The 23,495-nt window shown below is 43.1% G+C and overlaps 1 protein-coding gene across 1 annotated transcript; it reads left to right on the forward strand.

Moving 5' to 3' along the window:
• Nucleotides 1–256: 256 nt before the first annotated feature.
• On the forward strand, nucleotides 257–21,521 carry RSPRY1 (ring finger and SPRY domain containing 1; the record flags this gene model as incomplete). Its single annotated transcript, XM_079541352.1, has 14 exons — nucleotides 257–603; nucleotides 3,819–3,871; nucleotides 5,206–5,318; nucleotides 7,639–7,765; nucleotides 8,989–9,047; nucleotides 9,928–9,994; nucleotides 10,727–10,858; nucleotides 11,635–11,750; nucleotides 12,450–12,593; nucleotides 15,486–15,597; nucleotides 16,201–16,303; nucleotides 17,586–17,738; nucleotides 20,023–20,127; nucleotides 21,425–21,521. The coding sequence occupies 14 exons, from the start codon at nucleotides 257–259 to the stop codon at nucleotides 21,519–21,521; spliced, it is 1,728 nt and encodes a 575-aa protein (XP_079397478.1).
• Nucleotides 21,522–23,495: the final 1,974 nt, after the last annotated feature.

The following is a 23,495-nucleotide window of genomic DNA, read 5'->3' on the forward strand; positions in this document are numbered from 1 at the left end:
TATTCCTTAGTTTATTTGATATGCCATGGATAGTGCTGTTTATTAATACAAGAATTCTTCTGCTGTTCAAACTGAAGACTGACTCTTGTTTTGGATTTGCTTTTTCAGCCCTCCACCTGGATGACCAATGTCCATTTTAACCGATTCTGTCAGAAATTAAGCCTCCAACTTCCATTCATTCCTGCTGGCAGCAACGCGTATAATGCAAACAACCGCAATTCAGGATCACGCAAACATTGCTCTTAAAACTTCCTAGATGATTGTAGTTGCTTTCCTTGTGTTCTATGCTAGCAGAAGCCTTTTCCAAGGTTTACTGTTGACTCTAGAGCACCACGTTCCCCGTTTGCTGGGAGCCTTGGGGGCTGGCACCATGGGCAACTCCTGCGTTTGCCGCGATGACAGCGGAGCAGAAGACAGCTTGGAGTCTCAGCATCGACAAACAGAGAGCAGTAGGGTACGTGCACCTGATGGAAGGAGCCACCCAAGGGACCCTGTCCGACCACCTAGGAGGGGGAGAGGGCCTCATGAACCAAGAAGGAAAAAACAGAATGTGGATGGGCTAGTACTTGACACACTGGCTGTAATTCGGACGTTAGTAGATAAGTAAGTACCACCTCAAGGAATAATTCAACATGAGTGAAAATACAATGTTCTTGTCTTCTCTCAAACTGTGACTCCATCCTCTCACCGATCTACACCTGGCCCTCCCTGAAGCAGCAGCGTGTTTCCATCTGGAGGCTTAGGAGAGGAGCACCTTTCCTAGGTAATAGCCATAGCTCCTGAGCGCCCAGATACAGACTCTTGCAGGAGCTGAGGAGCTTTCTCACCTTCCTGTGTGGGCCTGCACCCAGATGGGATGAGGAGTGTGCTCAGTATTGCTTATCTGGTGTAGATACACAGCTTAGGCAGCAGCAAACCTTACAGAGTTTGGCAACTTCTGTCCTGAACATTGACTACTAAGCAAGGTTTCTGTTTCCAGGCTGCATCTACTTCTTTGGAAGTGGCTCAGCAAAATTGAGAGTTTTGACCGTTGTCAGTTTGCATAAAGAGACTGAGGTTTTCTTTCTGAGTGCTTTTCAAGTCTGCATGTTGTGTCTCTTCAGCTTATGGTTGCAGTGTTGCATTCCTTGCATGCTCAAAGCATCCACTGAGGGCGTGTGGGATATTTATGGATAGACACTTATTTGGGTGGTTTTGTTTTGTTTTTGTTTGCATTGCTTTTTATGGAGCTCTGTAAAAGGACCTCAAAACTGGAGGGTGAAGTTGGCTCATCTCTTCTGGATTAGGTGCAGGTTAGGAATCAGACCAGAACAGAAGGAAAAATGCTATTGTAACTTCACAAGTGGGATGGATGAGGCTCAGGTTACATGAGCCTTGCTTGATTCTACCTGTATCCCTGCTCCTTGCTCCTGTTGTAAAATGCTTAAGTGGAAATAGCAGAATTTAAGCTGAAGAGGTGTGGTATCAGCTGTGTGTAGTTGGGGCTGGGAGGGGATTGGCGTGCTGGTGGCTGTTGTTGCTTTCGGTGTTTTACCTCTTACTTTAGGATCTGTCTTCAAAACATTAAGTGAAAATTGTGCAAAATTCTCAAAAGCCTCTCCCTGACCTCTGATGCCTTCCCCTTTCCCCTGAGGTCATGTCTTCAGGCTGTTTCACAACGCTTCTGTATGTAGTTGGTCCTGTTGCTCTTGCAGTCAGTTTTGTAATCCTGTAAGTACTTTCCTTTGCTGCTGAATTATAGCAACCACAGTCACTGATCCTGGAGTCCTATTTCACACAAATTCCTGAAGCTGTGGTATTTTGTTATACTGGCTCAGCGAAACACTTCCCTCGACTCACGTAACTGCGGAATCATTAAGGTTGGAAAAGACCTCTGAGATCACCCAGTCCAAGTGTCAACCCACTACCAGCATGCCCACTAAACCCTCAGTAGGTTGGAAGGGACCTCTGGAAGTTCATCCACTCCAACCTCCGGCGTAGCCCCAGTCAAGCAGGTGGCTCAGGGCCTTGGCAAGCATCGACCAAGTCCAGGAAATGGCTTTGGGTCGCTTTTCTTGTGGGCTCCCCATTTTTTACACGGGGGATCCCAAAAGTGCATACAGTACTCCAGATTCTGTCTTGCAAGCACCACGGGGTTACTGTGGTCTGTTGCTTAAATATTACAGCAGGTGATGAGACACATCTGGTTGTATAACACAGCCAAATATGACAAGACTCCATTCTGTAGGACAAAGACCTATGGCTGTGAGTAGTGGGGGAGCATCTTCATGAGGCAGATTATCCAAATGTGCCTGAAAGAAGCTTAAGGAACCTTCTGTGAGACCTTAAGCTAATGATGACCCTTCTTAGGTAAATAGGAATGAACAGTGGACGGGGGGAAGAAGAAAATCCACGTCTGGAAGTTTTGTTTTCCAGTGTGAGTGAGTCTGTAGGGTTAAGTATGTTCTTTATCACCTGTTTCTTCATAGAGCTGTATCTTCTTGGAAGCACCACAACTGAAACAGAAGGAAATGGTAGGGAAGCCATATTTTCATGTCAAAAACCACGTGCAAGTCAAGTCAGTTTAAATGGAGACGTGTGTAACACTCAGTTGGAAATGTAGGCTTCGGTGTGATAGCACAGCAATGAAGAGCCAAAGATTGGAGTCTGGGCAGTGGGAGGCCAAAGCCTTCCTGGCATTCCTCTTCTAAACTCTGTAATGAAATCTCATGCTTGAGGATGCCGTGAGATGAACTGCACATTGAGTTGCTGTAGTGTGATCTGTGATGAACGCTTGCTTTCCCTGCTCGCTGTTTGGGATCTGATTTTTCTTGTCCAGATATCTCTCTTTCCTAGAAGGAGTAGAGTTCCATTTCTAAGCCTCTGATTTTTGCCATTTATACAGAGTGCTGCTTCACAAATAGTTTTGTTTCCAAATAGCAAATGCTGGGGGGACATAATTAATCTTTCTGGAGTAACTCGTTTAATTATCTGCATGATGAACCCGCGTTGAGATCTTCTGAAATTCTTCTGTGTGATGCATTTCCAGTCTTATTTTGAAGGCTGAGGCAGAGATTGATGGTAGAATGTATCGTTCTGAGTCTGGGGTTGGTTCATAATGCTGAAATAGCGCTGAGTGCAGCACTGAGGATGATGTGCCACCACGTAAGCTTTTGTGGTCCTGGAGGTGCTTGCTCAACAGGACTTGGAGACTTTGTTTTGGGTGCTTCCAGTGGCACTGATGTAGCTGGCCATAGGTCCTTGCCCTTGCTCCACCAAACCAAACCGAGCAACGTGTCCAACCTGCATCATTATTAATTTTTTCCACGGTGGAAAGGGAATTGGGGTAAATATTTCCTGTTGAACTGCCTTAATGTTTTCCTGCTGCTCTTGTTAATGAATTAGTAGGGTATGGTGCTTCTAGATAGCTTGCCTTTCAATTGAGGGAAGGCGGGGAGGAGCAGTTTCTGAGCAAAGTGTGTTGATGGTGCATCCCTCGTGCACTGCCCTTGCTGCCCTTTGTGACCTCTGCTACTTAACTCTGAGTGACTTTGCTAATGGATAGCAATAAGCCTAAGCAGTGTGTATATACCTGCAGATATGGGTAACATTTCACAGACCAGCTAATGAAGATATGCAGGTGTTTTTTTTAAGCCAGAAAACAGCCTAAATCCCAGCTGTATTTCAGATCTGAAAATGGCATTAGTGCATTGCAGCCAATGTGACTTTCTCTCCATTAAATGCTTAGTGGGTTCATTTTACTGTGTCTTTACCATTTTATTCAGTGTGTTGCATTGAAGGCTGTGCATAAACATTGACCTGTGCAATATCTCTTTCAGCGACCAGGAGCCTCCTTATTCAATGATCACGTTGCATGAAATGGCAGAAACAGGTACCGAGGCGCCGTGTTGGGCATTTCAGTTGTGACTCCACAGGGGAAAAACCAAACACTATTTTTTAGTTGCAAAATAATTGCACTGCAAGTATGAGTTCTATTGCTTTGCTGTAGCTCTAGGGACTTGGACTCCAAAACACAGTTCTGCCCTTCGGAAGATCCACGGAGCTGCTGGGTGTTGCTCTGAGTTTTTTGAGCTCTGTTACGCTTCTACGTGAGCAGTTCAGTGCAAACACACTAAGCCATAAGCCACAAAGAATGCCTGTTTGCACGAGGGCAGAATCAGCCCATGTATGTAAACATGCTTCAAAGTCTGTACTTCTCTGCTGCCAAATACTTGCCTCTGTTTAGGTTTCTGCTGTCCTTAGACCTCCAGGTTATTGATGTAGTTGTTCCAGCACTGTGCTGAAGTTGTCCTGCATGCCAAGCTGTGTCAGTACGAGAGTTACTTATCTCTGTAATGGGAGGAGGAACTCATCCAACTGGAGACCTGTACAAATTTCTGCTAGAGTTGAATGAAGTCTCTTAACAGAGTTGGTATCGGTCCCAGATGATGTGTTTCTGTATTGGGATGAGCTAATCAACTTGATCTGATATGACAGCAATTCAGTACAATGTGTTTTGGAGTAATGTACTAACAAATTCTAAGATCAGAAGTGTTATTTAGGTTTACTTGCCATTGTGGATGGGAGCACAAAGCTTCCAACCTCACTTGTATGCAGATGCAATTATCTTTATTTTTACTTCTCAGGCAACTCTTCTTGTAAATCCAAATTGCTCACTCTTTTAGTAGTTGGTTAACATCTAATTGATTCACATTAATGAGCAGACAAGGCCTCCTACCTGTTCTCTTTCCTTGTGTAATGAGTTTGAAGTTTAGAAGGCCAGGCATGGGAGAAGCTAATACACTTGTTCTGAGGTCCACGTTATTTGCAGAGCAGGTAGGATGCTTTCTTTCTGGCCAGGCATATTTTTTTCAGCGTGGTTATGAGTGCAGTGCGTTCAACTATAGCACTGAACACTGAGCTCTTGAGTTAGGATGCTGGAACCAAGTGCTTAGGAGGGTTCCTTCCTGGAATATGCTCTGGCCTGGGCAGGACTGTTCTCCAAACAATACCAATGTTTGCTATTATTCCTTGAAATTAGACTTCCAAGCTACAAACTTAAGGCATAGATATAAAATTTAAAGCATATGGATTATTTTCCCTCGTGCCTATGAGCTCACCGAGTCATTTAAATGATTGAAAACCTACATTTCCATTGCTGATGTATTTTGAACTCTTGGATCACCGTGCTAATTCTAAACATGACTTCTCTTCTGTGGTTGACAGATGAAGGTTGGCTGGAAGTTGTCCAGTCTTTAATTAGAGTTATTCCACTAGAGGATCCGCTGGGACCGGCCGTCATAACGCTGCTACTCGATGAATGCCCACTGCCAACAAAAGTAAGTTGAAACACTGTGTTTATCTGCAGCTGAATTTCAGTTGGCCCTGGTTGCCACGATAGTTGCTGGGTGGGTTTCATTGGTTATGCAGGACAGTTAACTGCTCAGAAATGGGTGTAACTTGTAACTTGGAGTCATTTTTGGTGACCTGGCGTCTAATCGCTACTTAACACTAGAAGCAGTGTAGTAGAAGATGAAAAAACACAGCTTTCTGGGGAAGAACAAGGAGACTTTGGGCCTTAGCTGCTTCCAGTGCTCTCTTCTCCCTGCAGGCATTCGAGGCCAGGCTGGATGTGGCTCTGGGCAGCCTGGGCTGCTGATTGGTGACCCTGCACACAGCAGGGGGTTGGAAACAGATGATCATTGTGGTCCTTTTCAACCCAGGCCATTCTTTGCCATGCAGTATGCATGCTCTGCAGTGAACATCTGCAGGTGTTTTGTTTTTTTTTTTCCTTTAATATCTGAAAGCTGCATATGCACCACTCACTACTTAGTTTGTTTCTTCCCTGCATGTAAGGAATGCAGTGCAACTGAGCATCCTGAGTTGAAGAATCAACGCTTTAACTGTTTAATACCTATATACAGTTTTGGCAAATCTGAGCACTCTCTTTACTGACCATTAAACTGGCCCTGGATGGAAATACAATCTGCAGTGTTCACGCTGTGCTGGTACAAACACTTTAATGAGGGAAATGCAGACCTCTGCTCCACGTGAAGAATTTCTGTTGTGGTTTTTTTTTTTTCCAGCTGTACAACTTCCTGAGTCATCAGGTGACCTGTATTTCAAAAGTCACAGTGCAATTGCCTGCTAAATAGTTGACTGTAAGAGGCAGTGAGATACTTCCTCCTGGGGTTGCTCAGAGGCTTTTTCCCTATTGCAGTATCTTTACAGCACAGCAAAGTGCAGGGAGTTGCAGCTGTGGGATCTACAGGTCATGTGCAGCCCATTAAAGTCGTTGTTGTTGTTGTTTTCCATATTCAGAATAAGTTTAAGTATTTGGTCTTCAGGGATTTAAGTCAGTGCCCAGCTCCTGCTGCAGCTGGAGAACAGTAGGCTGGTTTTTGTTACGGTGGGCTGTGAAGTCCATAAAGTTGAAATGGCAGCACAGTAAGCCGTTCAGCCTATAAAGTCTTCATTTAACTCAACGTAGTTGATGTCTCTGAAGGTTTTAATAATATCTAAAGGCAGTGCAGGGTATGGCAAGAGGCTAATTTTAGGTTTTTCCATCTTGAGTCTCTGGCTCAGTCATCCTTTCTGCCCTCACCATTCTTTCCACTTCATGTCAGTCCTGTTCATCAGCACTGCTTTTGTGGTATTTGTTTTAGGAGAATAGCTGCTTTTCAGTCTTATCTCTATACAAATTTCAGACTCTAGTGCAGCAAATTGATTTAAGCATGGCTCAGACTGCTGTTTGAACAGCAAATAAGCATCCAACTTCAGCAGTGCTATTTTTTCTTCAAAAGGCCTGCTGATGACTTCAGTATGAGAAGTTCTATTTTAATTAGATCCCAGCCTGAGATGATGTAGTTTATATTTGAATCAGCTGAAATTTTCATGAAGTCTGGAAAGTTAGGGGAACTTAGAAATCCTGGAGGGCAGAGTTCTTTGTTGGATCACTTGGCTCTAGATTAACCCCTGACTACCCTGAAAATGAGGGATACCATCTGAACCTATCTTGCATTTTGTCCATGCTGTACTGCTTGAATGGAGCAAGTCAAAGCGCAGCATTTTCTATTTATTTCCTTTCTTGCTATTTCTTAAATCGGTGTGACTACAGAAAATTGCATGATGTGAAGGAAGCCCTTTAGGACATCTTGCAAAGCTGGCAGCACCCTAAACTGATACAGCCATAGATATCACTGGTGTTGTCTTGCCTTTTCCTAGCGTTGAATTCCTCTTGCTGCAGGTGGCTCGCTTGTCTGAGCCTAGAAGATGTAGATGGTAACAAAGACTAACAGACTGGTGGTAATTGTGAAATTGCAGACCTTGGATACGTTGAGCTTCTCTTCCCATCTGTTCTTTGTTTGTTTATTTTTTTTTTATAAAACAGAACCATCCTGTGCTGTCTGGTTTTAGTAGATTCTGTGATTGTGACATATTACTTCTACATTGTATCACCAAGATTGGAAAAGACCTCTAAGACCACCTAGCCCAACCATCTGCCTACCACCAGTAGTGCCTCCTAAACCATGTTCCTCAGTGCCACATCTGTACGTTTGGTTGAACACCTCCAGGGACAGTGACTCCACCAAGTAACATATTGAGCTGGGGGAAAACTGTGTATCTCACGCTGAAGAGACTTCTGATTTTCTTTTGCAGGATGCATTACAAAAGCTGACTGAAATATTAAACTTAAGTGGAGCTGCTGCTTGCCATGATGCTTGCCACCCTGCTAAACATCGGAATACAACTGCGGTGTTGGGCTGTTTAGCTGAGAAATTAGCAGGTAAAGCCAAGGGATTGTTCTGGAAGCTTGCTGAGTACCTCTGGCTTTCACCCCCAATCCAAACAACTTGAGTTTTCTTAGAACTGAACAATGTTCTGCATGGAGTGGATGCTTTGTCTCACAGGTGTGACCCCTTCCACTCTTGGATTAAAACGTTGAACAGATTCAGTCACCAGTTTGGATCTGAATGAGTCACTTTAAATCCCAGATACTTAAATTCCTTGGTCGGTTGGTTAGCAATTTGACACACGTTTGTGAATCTGTGTTCATGCTTACAGTATGTGGTCTTAGCATTGGTAATTAGTCTTATTTCAGAGTTATGTGAGCATGTGGTTCCGTAGTCAATAGGCAGGAGTATTAACTTAGAGGCTGGGTAGAAGGACAGAAGAGAGATGCTGTTTCTGCTAAACGCATGCTGTTCTGTTGTACCTAGCTGGAAAGATTTTCTCTGCTGTGCTACTTAAAAGATCACTGTTGGACTTCCATTTTAAGGTGACTTTTCATACCAAACTTCTTAAGCTCCCTAAGTGCCCTGTTGGAAACTGATGGTTAAGTTTTAATTCCTGCTGTTGGGCTTTGTATTTAGTGTTGAGCTCCCATTCTGAGGAAAGGGAAATGGAGAAAAAGTGATTGTCTGGTGTCACCTGGCTGTTATTAAAAATATAATTTCACTGTGTCTGTTGGAGTAGAGAAAAAGAGCAGGAAACATATTGCACTGTAATATTTCAACCTTCTCATTACAGTAAGTTGAAATGAGACCCAGTGCCCGCTAATTGCAGCAGCTCAGACAGCAAATCTGTTCATGCTGTGGTGGAATCCACCACGGCTTTTCAGAGTTCGAGTTCCCTTGCATCTCTCCTGGATGAACAGGCAGTATTTTAGGGTAGTTTCTTTAATTGACTACTTGTCATGATGCTGCTGCAAACTGTATAGCTCACAATCAAATAGGCTGTATTAGACCCCTGGTTTGGCTTATTTAGAGCTGCTGGTAAATGGAGATAGTGAGTCTTCAGCCTCTATGGAGGTTTGTGGCCCTGCCTGTGGCCAGGGGGTTGGAACTTGGTGATCCTTGGGGTCCTTTCCCATGCAAGGCATTCTATGATTCATACTTTCCCTCTGCAATTAAAGGGCAGCCAGACTCTTCTGCTCTGTATTACACTTCTAAGCAGTGGTGGATGTATGATAGTTCCCATGGATGGATCTAACTTCCAATATTTTTACAGGTCCTGCAAGTATAGGCTTACTCAGCCCAGGCATATTGGAATATTTACTTCACAGCTTGGTAAGTGCCTTCAATCCTTTAGTATGTATCTGTATGTTGTGATGAGAACAGCTTTGTGTGAGAAGTCTGGGTTGATTGGTAAATACTGATAATGTTCAGAAAGTCCCAGTGAAAATATCCCCTAAAATACACGAGACTCTGCTGTTCCCATCTCCTGGTTTTAAGAAGATATTTGAAGTAACCAAACCTTGCTGCATGTGATACAGAAGGCTTCTCATCACTATTCCTCTGTTTTTTGTTGTCAAGTGCAAACTTTTTTTTCTTCCTCTGCAATAATTATTTTGGATTACTTTCTTTACGCTTAAGACCCTCGTCTTCCTCTTTGTGTTCTTAGTTTGTTTTTACAGTAAGTTAAAAGAAGGAGGCTTCACGGAAGCCTGTCAGAAAGCTGAGAGGGGGTTTTTTGTTTGTTTGCTTTTGGAGAAGCAGTTCTGTCCTTTGCTCTAGAAAGGTCAAGTTTCTATTCAGTGCTCTCAAGTCAATGCTAAGACATAAAAGTCAGTTCTGATTCCACTTGTGAGCTCAGTGGCACAGTTGTGGGACTGTTGTGAGATGAAGAGAGGCCATTGTGAAGAATTGGTCTGAGTGGCCTGCTTGGTTGACTTCAAGCTATTTGCTATGACCTCTTGGAGGGCAGGGAGAAAATTCATGCATCCTGTTTGAGTGTGGTTTGTTGGTGTTCCTAGCTGATAGAATAAATTGAGCTCCACCCTTAGAGATTCTCAGAAGTTCACAGGCCGAAGCATCCTGATCTGCTCAAGCCAACTGTTGGCAGAAGGAGGGGTTAGGTGACTTTCAGCCTAAGGCATTCGGTGGCAGAAAGCTCTTCCTACCCACCTGTATCACGTGCTTACTGACTGTTCTTACTGCTCATGTTTAGAATTTCCAGTCCCATCCAACGGTGATGCTTTTTGCACTAATTGCACTGGAGAAGTTTGCACAAACGAGTAAGTATCAGCCCAGTGCTGCTCTTAACAGTAACAGTACAGCTTCTGCGGCGTGTGCTTGTCATTTGCTTCATCAGATCACATTTCTTGTAAGTAAGAAGGACTGAAATGATACAAACACAAATGTGGCAGAGTAATACTGGTGCACTTAGAAGCAGGAGGGAATATTTACTGTGTTAGTGCAACCCCTCAGGACCCTTGAGCTATTTGCAGAAGCTCAGTGCGGAGCTCATCAGTTGGAAAAGAGTCTTATAAAGTCTTATGACACGAGGCTGTTGTCTCTGAAATAAACCTGTATCCAAGAGATTCAGAGCAGCGATGGTTGGGTGCGTGCAGGCAGGAAAAGCATTTATTGCTTGAATGACACCCCCACCCACAAAGCCCTGAGAGTTTTGCTGGAACTCAGTGCTTCTCAACAAGCAATTGCATCATAAAGAGTTACAATAGGAAATCTTTGTTACTGGGGGGGGGAACAAACTACCAAGATGGAGAACAGCCACTGTTTGATTGTCTCTGGTCTGACTCCGTGCAGGCAGGTGCTGTATCTGATTGCAAGGTTAGTTTGGGAGTGGAACTTAATGCTGGGGTGTAAAGTTGGTATGTTGGGTTGTTTTTTTGCTGTTGTTTTCTGTTCCTACTGTGTTTGTGCAATGCTACTTCTTTATCTAAACGTATTGTTGGTTTATAGGAGTTTCTTTTTTTTTTTTTTTTTTTTTTGCTCTCAAATTGCAGGTGAAAATAAAATGACAGTTTCTGAATCCCGCATTAGCGACCAACTGATCCTGCTAGAGAAATGGACAGATCACCCAGACTATTTGAAACGCCAGGTTGGATTCTGTGCCCAGTGGAGTTTAGACAATCTGTGTAGGTATAGCAAAGGGATGGATTCGTTTAGTGGCAATCCTCCAAGGAAAGAGGTTTGAGGACTTGGTAGTTTCTAATGCCCTTTGGTTAAATTTGGGAAAACAGGCTTCTTGGGCTTAAGGGGCTCCAGTCAGTGTATGGTAGGCCAATGGTGGTTGTTTAGTAAACTTCTGTCCAAGTGTTGTAGCAAATTAGGGAAATAAGAAGTAGCCCTAAGATAAGATCTTGATTTGTAAGTTAATGTCTACGTGTCAGCAATTTGCTGCCTGGTAAGATAAATGCTTCAGATCCTCCCACGTGAAAAGGGGAAGAGCTGCTTTGGCTCAGCTCAAGTTCTTCACCCACTTGAAACTGAGAGAGTAGAAAACTCTTTGTATGTTTTCTGTCCCCACAATACTTTGCCACATGTGATGAATTGAGAAAGCCCTGTCCTACTGAATATACAAATACAGTGGTAAACCCTGAAACAGTTGGCATCTTGGTATAAACCTGCATGCCTTTTGTTTGTCTGTGGATTTCTTGAAAGTAATACTTAGGCTGAAGGAGCTCTAGACAGAGTTATCTATTAGGTTCTGCTATTTAGAGAACGTTTATTGCAAGAGGTGCTGTTTTCATGCAGGCAGAATGCCAATCTTTCATTCATTTATGCCAGAAGTGAACTGGATCCTAACAAGAATGATGATGATGATGATGATGATTATTATTATTTTTGCTACATGAATTGTTCAAAACGAAGCTTTGCTGTAGCAGTCACTTGAACTAATTTTATTTTGCAGTTTTAAAAGAAGGCAGGCAGTTTACATATGAGAAGGTTGACTTGACCAACATCAGGGCTATGCTAAACAGCAATGATGTCAGTGAATACCTGAAGATATCACCACATGGATTAGAGGTAAGGATGTTATTTCGTGGTTTCAACTGGAGAAAGAAAAAGTAAAGCAATGCCTATATTCAGAATGGGGAGCAGAGCACTTACAGCTCATTTTTTCATTAAAAATGTCTCACGGAATCATAGAACAGCCTGAGAAGGACTTCAAAGATCATCTAGTTTCATCCCTCCTGCCATGGGCAGGGTCAACAACCACCAGACCAGGCTGCCCAGAGCCACTGAAATTTTAGTTTCAACTAAAACTGTTTACTAGTGTGATCCCTGTGCTTGTATTGCCTGATCTTGAGGCACTTATAGAAGCAGGATTCTTATCTCAGCCATGTTTTGTTTTATTTCCTCTGTTACATGAAAATTCGCCTATGAAGAATAAAAGTAAGGTTGACCACCTTGGCTCTTGTAGTAAGAGCTAGCTGACAGCCAGTGACATTAGGTCTTCCTGTCTTGGTTACCTCTAAGTATTTAAAATTGATTCCATCAGTGCTTGACTTCCTCCCTTCTCTTATCACTGACCACATTTCAGCCTTGCCTACTCAGCAGTTAGGGTGTGACTGTTAGCAATGGCACTTTGAAATTGTATTACCTCTAACACTGTGCCTGTGTATTCTTACGTGCAAGAAACTTTATCCAAAGAGGGGGGGAAAAAAAGGAGTTTGTTGAAATGCTTCTTTTGCAGAAGATTAACTTCTGGCTTGGTTTTGGCAGGCTCGGTGCGATGCCTCCTCTTTTGAAAGCGTCAGGTGTACGTTCTGCGTTGACTCTGGAGTTTGGTACTATGAAGTTACAGTCATTACTTCGGGAGTGATGCAAATAGGATGGGCTACCAAAGACAGTAAATTCCTCAATCATGTGAGTACATGCAGTGTCATCCAGCCAATCGTGTACTTCTCAACGCACAGGAAAATAACTCTGATTATTCTGTGGCAGTAAATGGGCACTTACACCTTTCGCCTAATTTTCCTCTACTTTAGCAGAGCTGTTTTTTATTGATGCAAGTAGTACAAGGAAGGGCAGGGTTGTCATTGCAACACACTGACACTGGTCACACAAATATTTCATAATTGCTAGCAGTGACAGCGTATCTACTTGCCACTGCCTGTGTGTTACAGGGAAATGGTTTGTGTCTTGTGCTTTATGCTCTTCTTGGGAGCTCTTTAGTCTTCAGGTAACAGCAGTGGTTTCTGTCAGTGTTTTTTGTGAAGTAAACAATTGCTTGCTAAGATCTGGTAGGTTATCACGCACTCGTTTTTGTGCAGGTCATCAAACAGCCATTTGATTTCTCTCTTTAGCATAGAATCATAGAACCATAGAAGGGCAGGGCCACCAAGCTCCACATTTAACCAGGCTGCCCAGGGCCCCATCCAACCTGGCCTTGAACACCTCCAGGGATGGACGGGGCATCACAGCCTCTCTGGGCAGCTGTTCCAGCACCTCACCACTCTCATAGTACAGAACTTCCTTTCCTAACATCCAACCTCAGTCTCCCCCCCCTCAACTTCAAACCATTTCCCCTTGTCCTGCTGTTATCTGCCCTTGTAAAGAGCTGGCTCCCCTCCTGTTTGTAGGCTCCCTTTATATTTATATTCCTGTTCTGTTAATTTTCACTAGGGAAATATTTTTTTCAGGTGATTTTGGGATGTGGTGCAGTTCAGGAATGTGGCAGCTTTTTTGATTAAACATAAGCATTACAGAAAGACTGAATTCTCTGCATTTTTGCCTTTGTTCTGATAATACAGAATAAGTACACTTGCTTATTTACAGTTTCTTTTATTCTCTAATCCAGCTAGCTTGGTATCTTATTCTAGATATTCTTTTCAGTATTTAATTTTTAAAGTTGTGCTCTTACATGGCACATCATACTTAAGTGCTGGCAAACATGCTGTCCAGACCTACAGTCAGAGAAAAACCTCTGCTAATGTTAGTGGAGATGGAACTGGGACCACTTTCTCCTTAAATATTCATGGTAAAACTGGATGGCTGTCAAACTCAATATGCTGTAGTGTATTTGCTTCTCTATTTTCGTAATGCTGAGAAAGTGTAGTGGCTGCTACCCAACAAACTTGTCTGCTTCAGCTTAGAAGGAACTTCCCACATTATCAGCCTTCCAAAGTTAGCCATTGTCAAGTTCATCAAAGCACAAGTTAAAAATTCAATACAGAAGGCTTAGATGATGCGGCTTACTGCTGCTGACTGGAATGGAAAGACAGGGCTGAGACTTTAAGTTGACATTCCTACTGGCTGAGCTTGACAAGAAATATAGCTGTAATCCAGGTAAACTTCATAGTTGTCATTACGTGGTTTTCTGATCCCACTTGGCATTTCCTTCAGAAGTGTTTACTTATTTTGAATATAGAGGTAAGCAGTTAAATCTGCTCATTTCTGATCATTATGGGAAGTTATTCTACAGCTGTGTCAAATGCAGATGCTAAAATGAAGGTAGGCCAAATAGAGATGTGAGGTGAATGGAAACATCAGTGTCAAGAAACACATGGGAATGGAGTGTGGCCCTTCTCACCATCTACCTTGAATCTTCCTATGTTCTTTCTGCACTTTTTAGTGGTGTAAATAGCATTGTCTTCTGCTGGTACATGTATGTGTGTATCACATCGAAAGTCCAGTCCCCCAGTTCTAGCATGGCATTGAGTGCTGTTTTAAATTTAGTTAACCAAACAACAACAACAAAAACAGCCAAACCCTACAGACCTGTCCTAAGCACAGGCATTGTTGTTGTTGAGTGTAATGGGAACTGTTTGAAGTGAAAGACAGCGTGTCTGCCTTCAGAATGTTAAGAGGTTTAAAAGATTTTTTTCCCCACTTACTGTTAAGGTGCTTGGTGTGGATGCAGCTTTGTCTCTTTCCTGTACAAGGAAACAGAAGCTGTCATATCTGAGCTGGGTTCTCTGTTGCTATGGTTGTTTTGCTGGTGACTGAATGCTGCTGGCATATAAGTTCATCAGGCTTCTGTCTGGAACATAAAGAAATTATCTTGTGAGCACGCATCAGAGAAGCCACATGCTCTTTATTTCCAATATGTACAACAAAACAAAAAACTGATCCTGAATACAACATTCATGAGCAGAGGTTAACTTTAATTGGGACACCTTATGTAATCAGACCCTGGCTGGTGTTTGCTCTGCAGACCAACCACATAAGGAAGCTGTCTTCCAAAATGCCTCTGGATTTCACATTCGGACTCTCCTGTGTATTGGATTCATCTGCTGCTCTGAAACTTGTGTTTGCTTGGGACTCCTTTCAAACAGAGGGAGGCTGACACTGAGAGGGACAGAACATGCAGCACGTTCAGTGAAGGTCCATGGGACTGATATCTGTCTGTGTGCTGTGTGTTCTGGTCGCTCTTGGGAATGGGGTGGGTGTCTGTTACAAGGCTGATCTCCAGATAAGAGAGAGGTTGTGTGCCTGTGTTGACTTTGTAAGCTTCAAGAGGGGAAGATAGAAGGGAAGATAGCTGTTCAGCTACTGGACTTGAGATATTTAAATAGACAGGCAGAGAAAATAGCTCACAGAGACTGAAAAACAGTTTGGGGAGGATATTCCCTTTCTTTTATTCCTCTTTGCTCTCCAACAAACTCATTTTGATGTGAAAACGAAGCCGAGGCTCTTGAAAAACAGAGGTGGTGGAGGGATCCCATCTTGCTCTTGGTGGAGTGGTTCAGTTTGAATGCTTTAGCTGATTTCTCTGAGGAATGGCTGCAGGCTGAAATGCTTCTCCTTTTCCTAAAGGAAGGTTATGGCATTGGAGATGATGAGTATTCCTGTGCTTACGATGGCTGCCGGCAGCTGATTTGGTATAATGCCAGAAGTAAACCACATTCCCATCCCTGCTGGAAAGAAGGTATTCAGACTATATTCAGCCTATCTGAATTTGCTGTTTATCCTAGCTGGATTTCTGCACAGGGTTCTTCCTTTTGCAGGCATCACAGCTTGTTAGCAGGTGTGACTGAAATAGTTACTGCCTAATCCTGATGATGTGAAATGTTTAATAATTACTGTGCTTTCCTAGTAGTGCTTGAAAGATGCAAAGTGGGCACCATGCTCTTGTTGTGCAATACGTGTAGAGTGTTGTTGGATAACTGCTCTCTGTGCTGCCTTTTCTATTAAAAGTTGCTCCCAAGGTTGGCACAAGCATATTAGGAAGTTAGCAAGTATGTGTTCTGAGGGTATCTTCAGTAACTGCAGAACAGCCAGGGGGAGGCAGGTGGGGAGAGAACAGCTCTCCTTCCATCCCATTGCACAGCATAGGCAGACTAAAATACTTTATGTATTGACCACATTGCCTTCTGTTTTGCTAGTACAGCCTGTTCCACTCTACTTCTTTCGCTGTGCTCGCCCTTAGTGAGACAGCTCACTAAGTTACACGATGCTTCTATTTAACTGTTTCAGCTATTGGCATGCAGTGTAATTGAACGATTTAAACGATCTCTGTTTTGCACTTAAGGAGACACAATAGGATTTCTGCTAGACTTGCAAGAAAAGCAAATGATCTTCTATTTAAATGGAAACCAGCTGCCTGCCGAGAAGCAAGTCTTTTCATCAGCTGTGTAAGTATGTGCTCAGTGGGAATGACAGTGACCTGTATGGATAACAGTTCTAATTACTGAAAAACATTTCATTTGAAAAGTTAATTCCCAGCTGAAAGTTGCTTAGAAATGTCACAACTCGGATAACGTTATCGAGTGGATTGGTGCATTCTGAAGGCTGTATGAAGTTGCTGCATTGCAGTGGGGCTGGGGCCTGGGCAGTGTATTGAATATACAGGGCAGGATCTCTCTGACTGCATTACAGGATGGTGTCAGGCTAATATTTCCAACTCTTACAATTAACATGTGACTGATTCCTCTAACTGTCACAGAGAAGTTCAGCATTTCAGCTCTGGGAAGCTGTTGTGATAGTTGAGAGAGGCTTCCTATGCAGCTTAATTAAACACTACAGTAGTTTCTAAATGGACGTTACTGTGCTAATCACTTCATTCAGATTTCCTTATCAAAACGAAGCTCAAGATGCTAGTAAGACAGAAGCAGCACAGTGTAAAGTCTTACAAAATATCTGGTCTATTCAGCTTGTTTCTCTTTTCATGTGGACTCTGGCACTCACATACTTTGCAGGTTCTTCTGTGCAGTTACAGTATGATTCAGCTCGGGGCCTTCCTGTAAATAAAACTGAAAGGGGTGAGGGCTCTGGTGTTTTTATAAGGTGTCTGTGTGGCTGTGAAGCAGACAGCTGTCCCAGGGTAATCCTGCAGGAGCAAGGAGAGACAGATGGGCATGGTGCTAAGGGAGCTCGCAGGCCTGAATTCATGGTGTACTTCGCTGGTAGGGAACCTGTATGCCTTGCAGGTTTGCCTGTCTTGTGCCTGATCAAATAAAGCAGCCAGGAGCAGAGGGCACGTGGCTCTCCCCAATGGCTGTCAGCGTTGCAGGTGCACCAAACAGTTGTTTGGGAAGAAAACGTTATTTCCACTTCTGCTACTGAAGGAGAGACCTGAGCTGATTGATGTAAAGAGGATCAGGCTGTGGGCTGTTGAGATGTATGTATTTGCTCTTACTGTAAGTGTGACTAATCCCAGTTGTAAGCAAGCAGCCTCTATTGGTTGACTGGGGAGTAAATTCAGATAAATTCTGACAGTAAATTCCAAGGCTGAGAACTACGAAAGGGACGACATAAGCAGCTGACATGGGGTGTGTTACAGGTTTTTCTTCCAGCTAGCTTAACCAGATCTATTTAAGAAAATGTTCAGGGTGTATTTCTGTTTATAATGAAGCATTGCTTCTAGAAAGCTCTCAGTGCTGTAACATCCTCAAATGTTTCTTCCTCCTCTTTCAGATCTGGCTTTTTTGCTGCAGCGAGTTTCATGTCTTACCAACAGTGCGAGTTCAACTTCGGGGCAAAACCTTTCAAATACCCACCACCAATGAAATTTAGTACCTTTAATGATTATGCCTTCCTGACAGCAGAGGAGAAGATCATTTTGCCAAGGTAATCCTTTCCTCTGAGTACAGAGGAATGAAATACTTCACTTCTGAGTTGTGTAGCCTTACACTATCCTTATAAGAGTGATCTTTTCTGAGGTCATGCCTCCACAGGTCTCTTCTAGAAAAGGATCATATCATAGGTATAGCAAATAGAGCCCACAGAAATACACAGACATACCATTAAAGTAATTCCTTGTGATATTAGGCTAATTTAAAGTTGCCCAGTAAACTGGACTAGAAGTGTCCCGTGCTGTGTAAGAATGATTAGGTTGATTGAGGACCTATAGTTGTAATTAAACAGTGTGTCTTAGTTAAAAGTGACATAATTTGATGTTGGTAGTGTGCAGGTTCTGAATTATTGTAAGTTTTGTTGGGCTTTTCTGATTGCAGTGAAAGTTAACTCCTTTTTATGGATTCTACCAACAGAGGTCATTCAAATTTCCATGTGCTCAGCCACCTAAATCCACCAAAATTTGCAAAATTTGGGTAAATCCTTCCTGAACTTCCTGTGTTGTTGGCAGGTTTGAAACCTAACAGCTTTTCTGGATTAGGTCATCGGTAATGACACAATTTTCTGGCACACACACAGTAACAGGAGAATGATGGTGTGTGTCCCTTTCCAACTTTGTCTAATGATGGCTTTTTAGGCTGTTCTGCATGTGGTTCAGAGGCTCTTTTGTTGCTTCTCATCAAGTTGGAAGTGGGTACCCCAGCCATGAGAAAAGCAGATTGGTTTTGGATTACCTAGCTGGTTGTTACAGTGAGTTATGTGCTGGAATAGCATGCTACTTAAAAATAGAAAACCTACCTTAACCTTGGATCTGAGCCACAAGGCCTGAGGTGTGTGAAACTGAGTGCATGCAAGGAGGAAATGAAATCCAACCTGCAAGACAATTTGCACTTCCTTGTAGCCAGAGAAATTCACACCTGCTTGATACTGGAGGTCTTTTAAGTGAGAGTCTGATTTAGCTCGTTAAGCTGATCTGTTAATTGTCATTCTCGATCAGCCCTTTTTCACAGCAGGTGTCTTAACAGTTTCATGCTCTGGATCAGGACTTTGGCAGCTCGTGGCTGTGTGCTGGAAGGAGCTGATGACTGGGTGTGATGGCACTGGTGTCACTGTGGCCCTGGCCTCACAGTGCTTAAGCAATAGCTGCAAGAATGAGGCTTTGGTTGTCACAAAAGCTGTACAGAAGGAGGAGGAACTGGCTTCTTGTTGCTGTCTGCCTGGAGACATTCACCTCCTGTGTCTATGCCTACCCAGCGATAGCACTGAAAGGCTCCATTCAGCATTGGACACTGCCTCTCTGTGTGTGGAGGGGATGATGTTAGTTCACAGCATCTGAACTGTTCAGTAGATTATGATTGGCATACAGCTACAAGACAGCTTTGATCCTAACAGGGAGTTGGAAAAAAGGCTAGGACCCAAGGTAGGACCCCAATTATCCATCACTGGGGTTAACATAAACTCCTGTGGGGTTACAGTGGATGCAGTGTTAGCCTGGGCTGGGCACTGCACCCTGCCACCATCCGGCTTGGTCTTGTAAATGCATTCCAAATCTGAAATGTCATATTTCAGCAAAGGTGGGAGCTCTGCCAGCTCACTCTGATATCACTTGCTAGTCTGAAATGTCACATGGACTTTTTTTTTTTAATAAACTAGCTTGATCAAAAAGGACTTTCCTCATCATAATAATAATTAACACGATTTTCTTTAATGCGTGCACTTACCTGCATACACTCACCTCTCTCTATATGAGCATTGCTTATAATTATAATCTGTCACATCTATGTATATATACATACATAATTGGATATGTGTTTGTACAGTTTTTACACCTGAAATGTTGTAGGGACTCCTTTGTATAACATACATGTCAAAGAGAAGGGAGTGTGTGCTGTCTTCCCTTGTGGTGTTTGCCATATACTGGGCTGTCAGTTTTCTTTTCAGTCTGTGTTCTTCTGAACTGTAGTACAGCACTGTAGGGTTTCCAAGCTTTCTTGATGGACAGGTGCTGCTTTCCTCTTGAAAATACACAAACACAACACTTTAATGGAAATGTTCAGCTGTGAGAGCTGGAACTGTAACCTAACTCTCTTTATCCCTTTCTGACAGACCAGAGCAAGGGAACAAAGACTGCTCAGAGAAACTCAGGATGTTTTAAAGCTTTATTGTTTGTGCTGTTTATCAGTGTTGAGGAGCACGAGCACGTGTTGTGTTGGTCTTGATGCAATACCCCAAGTAGTTTAGAGCCCAACTAATGTGAGGGATACATCTCTTTCTTCAGACACAGGCGTCTGGCTTTGCTGAAGCAAGTGAGCATCAGAGAGAACTGCTGCACGCTTTGCTGTGATGAGGTAGCAGACACAGAACTCAGGCCGTGTGGACACAGGTAAAAACAAATTTTGTTTTTTATAAAAAGCAAATAGGAAGAAGTCAAACAAGAAACAATGTCTGCATATCTTAGTTGAGGTCAGATGCAGTCCCTGCTTATCTTGATTGACTTCAGAGCACAAGGGAAATAACTCATCATTTTAAGGATGTGTCTGATGGCAGTTAAGCACAGACTTCCTCCCTTTCCTACCAACCTTGCTGTGTTTACATGGTGGCTCTGTGAGCATGCTAGTTCTGGGCAAGGAACAGAGCAGTCTAACTTGGTTTCAAAGGTTTTGCTGATGAATGCTGGCTTAGTACAGGTGCTGCGTGCACAGTCCATATCATGAGGGGAGTAGGAAACTCATTGTACACCCAGATATTCACTAAACATTCAGTAAGTCGATAATCTGAAGTCACAAATTTCTATAGAAGATAAAAATGGGGCAGCAGCATGATAAATACTGGCACCTGGTACTTTCCTACGTTGAAGTAGCCCAAGGCGCTTGGATGTGATGCCCTTGGAAGTCTTTTCCAACCTTAATCATCCTGTGATTCTCAGTAGCCTACTGGGAAGCTAATGCAGTGAAGTCCAGTTCTGTAGTGTCTTTAGAGCACTCACTGTGGCAGGAAGACAGTGGCAAGACTGCTTCCAAGTAGAAGAAGAGCAGACACCCAGTGTGCCTCAGCAAGAAGCTGTGTCAAATTTGGCAGTCTTTACTCCACACCAGAGCAAGTGCTGAGATGAAGTAAAGAGTGCAGGTGTAATCCTGGCAGTCTGCACCAGCAGCTCCAGGTCTGTAAGGCTGACAATAGCAGGACTAGGGGAAATGGATCCAAGTTGAAGGAGGGAAGATTTAGGTTGGACGTTAGGGGGAAGTTCTTTACAAGGAGAGTGGTTGGGCCCTGGAACGGGCTGCCCAGGGAGGTTGTGGATGCCCCGTCCTTGGACGTGTTCAAGGCCAGGTTGGACGGGGTCCTGGGCAACCTGATCTAAATGTGTATGTTTGGTGGCCCTGCTAGGCAGGGGGGTTGGAACTACATGATCCTTGAGGTCCCTTCCAACCCGGGTGATTCTGTGATTCTGTGAAGGTGCTGAGCAGCAAGAGCTCCTCTCAAAGTGCGTGGACGCACAACGCCTGACTTGCCGTTCCTGATCTCTGCACTGAAAGACTTAACCTTGATTGCTTTTTTTAATTTAAGCAGGCTGAATAAACTGTGGAACGTTTGATTATTTTATTTTTTTCTTTTTGTTTTGTAAATATTTGTAAATGCTGTAAACCCAGGCCTTTTCTTTCTTCTTCTTTCTCCTCCAGTGACCTGTGCATGGAGTGTGCCTTGCAACTGGAGACCTGCCCTTTGTGTCGACAGGAAATACAGACCCGAGTCAGACAGATTTCTCACATTTCATGACACACGTGAAGTACTACAGACTTGTTTTTAATGAACTCCAACCAATACAGAAAGGGGAAAGCATCTCTAACCAATCTTTACGCACATAGAACCGTAGCCATGGCCAGATTTCATGCTAAACTGTAAGCTGATTATCTTAAAAAAAGAAAAAAAAGAAAAAAAAAAAAAAAAGAAAAAGAAAAAAAAAAAAAGAAAAAAAAAATCTTTAATAAGCTATTTCAGATTGCCAGCAGTGGGAACTGGTTTCAACAGTAAGGAAAGCTGGTAGTTTGGTGTGTTATGGCTATTGGTTCCTCCAAGCAAGAGCATAGGAGGGCGTCTCTCTTCCTCCCCTTTTCCTTCTCGCCTGTCGCAAGTGCTGAAAAAATTTGCACTGGAAGTACACATACAATGCATTTCAGAAAGGAAATATCTCCTAAAGCAGGGCCGCTCAGTCTCGTGCTCCAAAGCCTCTGTTTTGGGCGGAAGTCAATACTGAAAAAGAATGCCAATGTTCAATGTAGCCTCCTGCTGGTCAGAGACTATATCTTCCAACAGTGGATGTTGAACTGCTCCAAGACTTGATCTGTACACAGACTGATTTGAAAGGACAGTGTGGAGACTGTAGAGAAATTCACGTTTTCATAACTCGGTGATTCCAAAGAAAATTCTGATTTGTTTTTAACTACTCAAAGGCTGGTGGTATTTTCAAGTACATGAGGTTTCTGATGCTTTTAACTTCAATATCCACATTTTTTTGTGAGGATATCATTTTCGGGAGGTATTCTTAACTAATTATAATGCTGGACTGGAATTAATTTGATATTCTGGGTATTTTTTAAGGTATCTACAGACATCTTTTTTTAATTAGTATTGTTTTTGAAGCTTATGTTCACTTTGGAAAATATTGAGCTAACTTAAAAGCGTAGAGAAGAATTCTGGGCCAGTGTATTTGAGGGGGGGGGGGAAATGTTATCCAAGTAACAAGTTCAGTCTTATTCTGTAACTCCTTTAAAATGCACCTTGCTTGTCGTGTATCAGTCCTGCTCTGAGCAGATTTGGGGCCACACTTTGTATTTTGGTAGGGATCTTATGGGGGGAAACGTCTGCTCCACTTGAGTTACACATTTGTGACGTTTGTGTGTTGAGGATGTGTTTCAGCAGCAGCTTTTGACCACTTAGTTAGGTTTCTACAAGGAATCAGGGTTCAGTTGGTGAAGTAGCACAAAAGTCAGTGGAGTTAAGCTTATTTTGCACCGAGGCTGTGTAACTCTCTTCCAAGACTTGTACAGGTTGCTCTTTTAAATTATTGGGATATATAGTAGAACTCTACTAATGCATACATAACTTACACCATAACCATCCCACTTCTTGGCAGCGATTCAGCAGTGGAGACTGTTGTAGTGAATTCTCACGCTGTGAGGTATTTTATCCTCAACCTTTTACCATCTTTGTTAGGAAAGCTGAGATGTATTCCTCATGCTGAGTACTTTTGCTTCCTACTGACAGCACTGCACACAGAATCAAGCTGTCTAGCAGTTCCTCTCACATTCTGCCTTCCCTAACTCAAGGGTGCTGAATTTAATCCAGAGGAGGAGGAGGGAGAGAAGTCCTCTGAGCCTCACGTAAAAGGTGTTCACTAGGAAAGTTCTGTGCATCACTTTGTTGTTGAGCTTTTTTCCAAATACAGACTGAATCGGGAGCGGAGCGAGGGCTGGTCTTGCTGAAATGTGAATTCTCTTCCAACTGTTTTGATGAAGGTCAGATGGCAAACGGGTGCCTGGGCCTCTTCATTTCTTCATGGACTCTACTTTGCAAAGTTCAGGTGTTTTCCACTTTGCCATTCTGCTTTTCGGAATCTTCCAAATGCTTCCAAATGCAACGATAGGCATAAAGATACGAAGCGTGCTGTAGAGGAAGAAGTGGGACAGAACCACTTTGACCTCTGCCTTAATAGATGCTGTCAACTCTAGGCTTTGGGTTCCCTGGCCAGGA

Source organism: Tetrao urogallus, assembly GCF_951394365.1.
Source record: "Tetrao urogallus genome assembly, chromosome: 12".
Lineage (NCBI taxonomy): Eukaryota > Metazoa > Chordata > Aves > Galliformes > Phasianidae > Tetrao > Tetrao urogallus.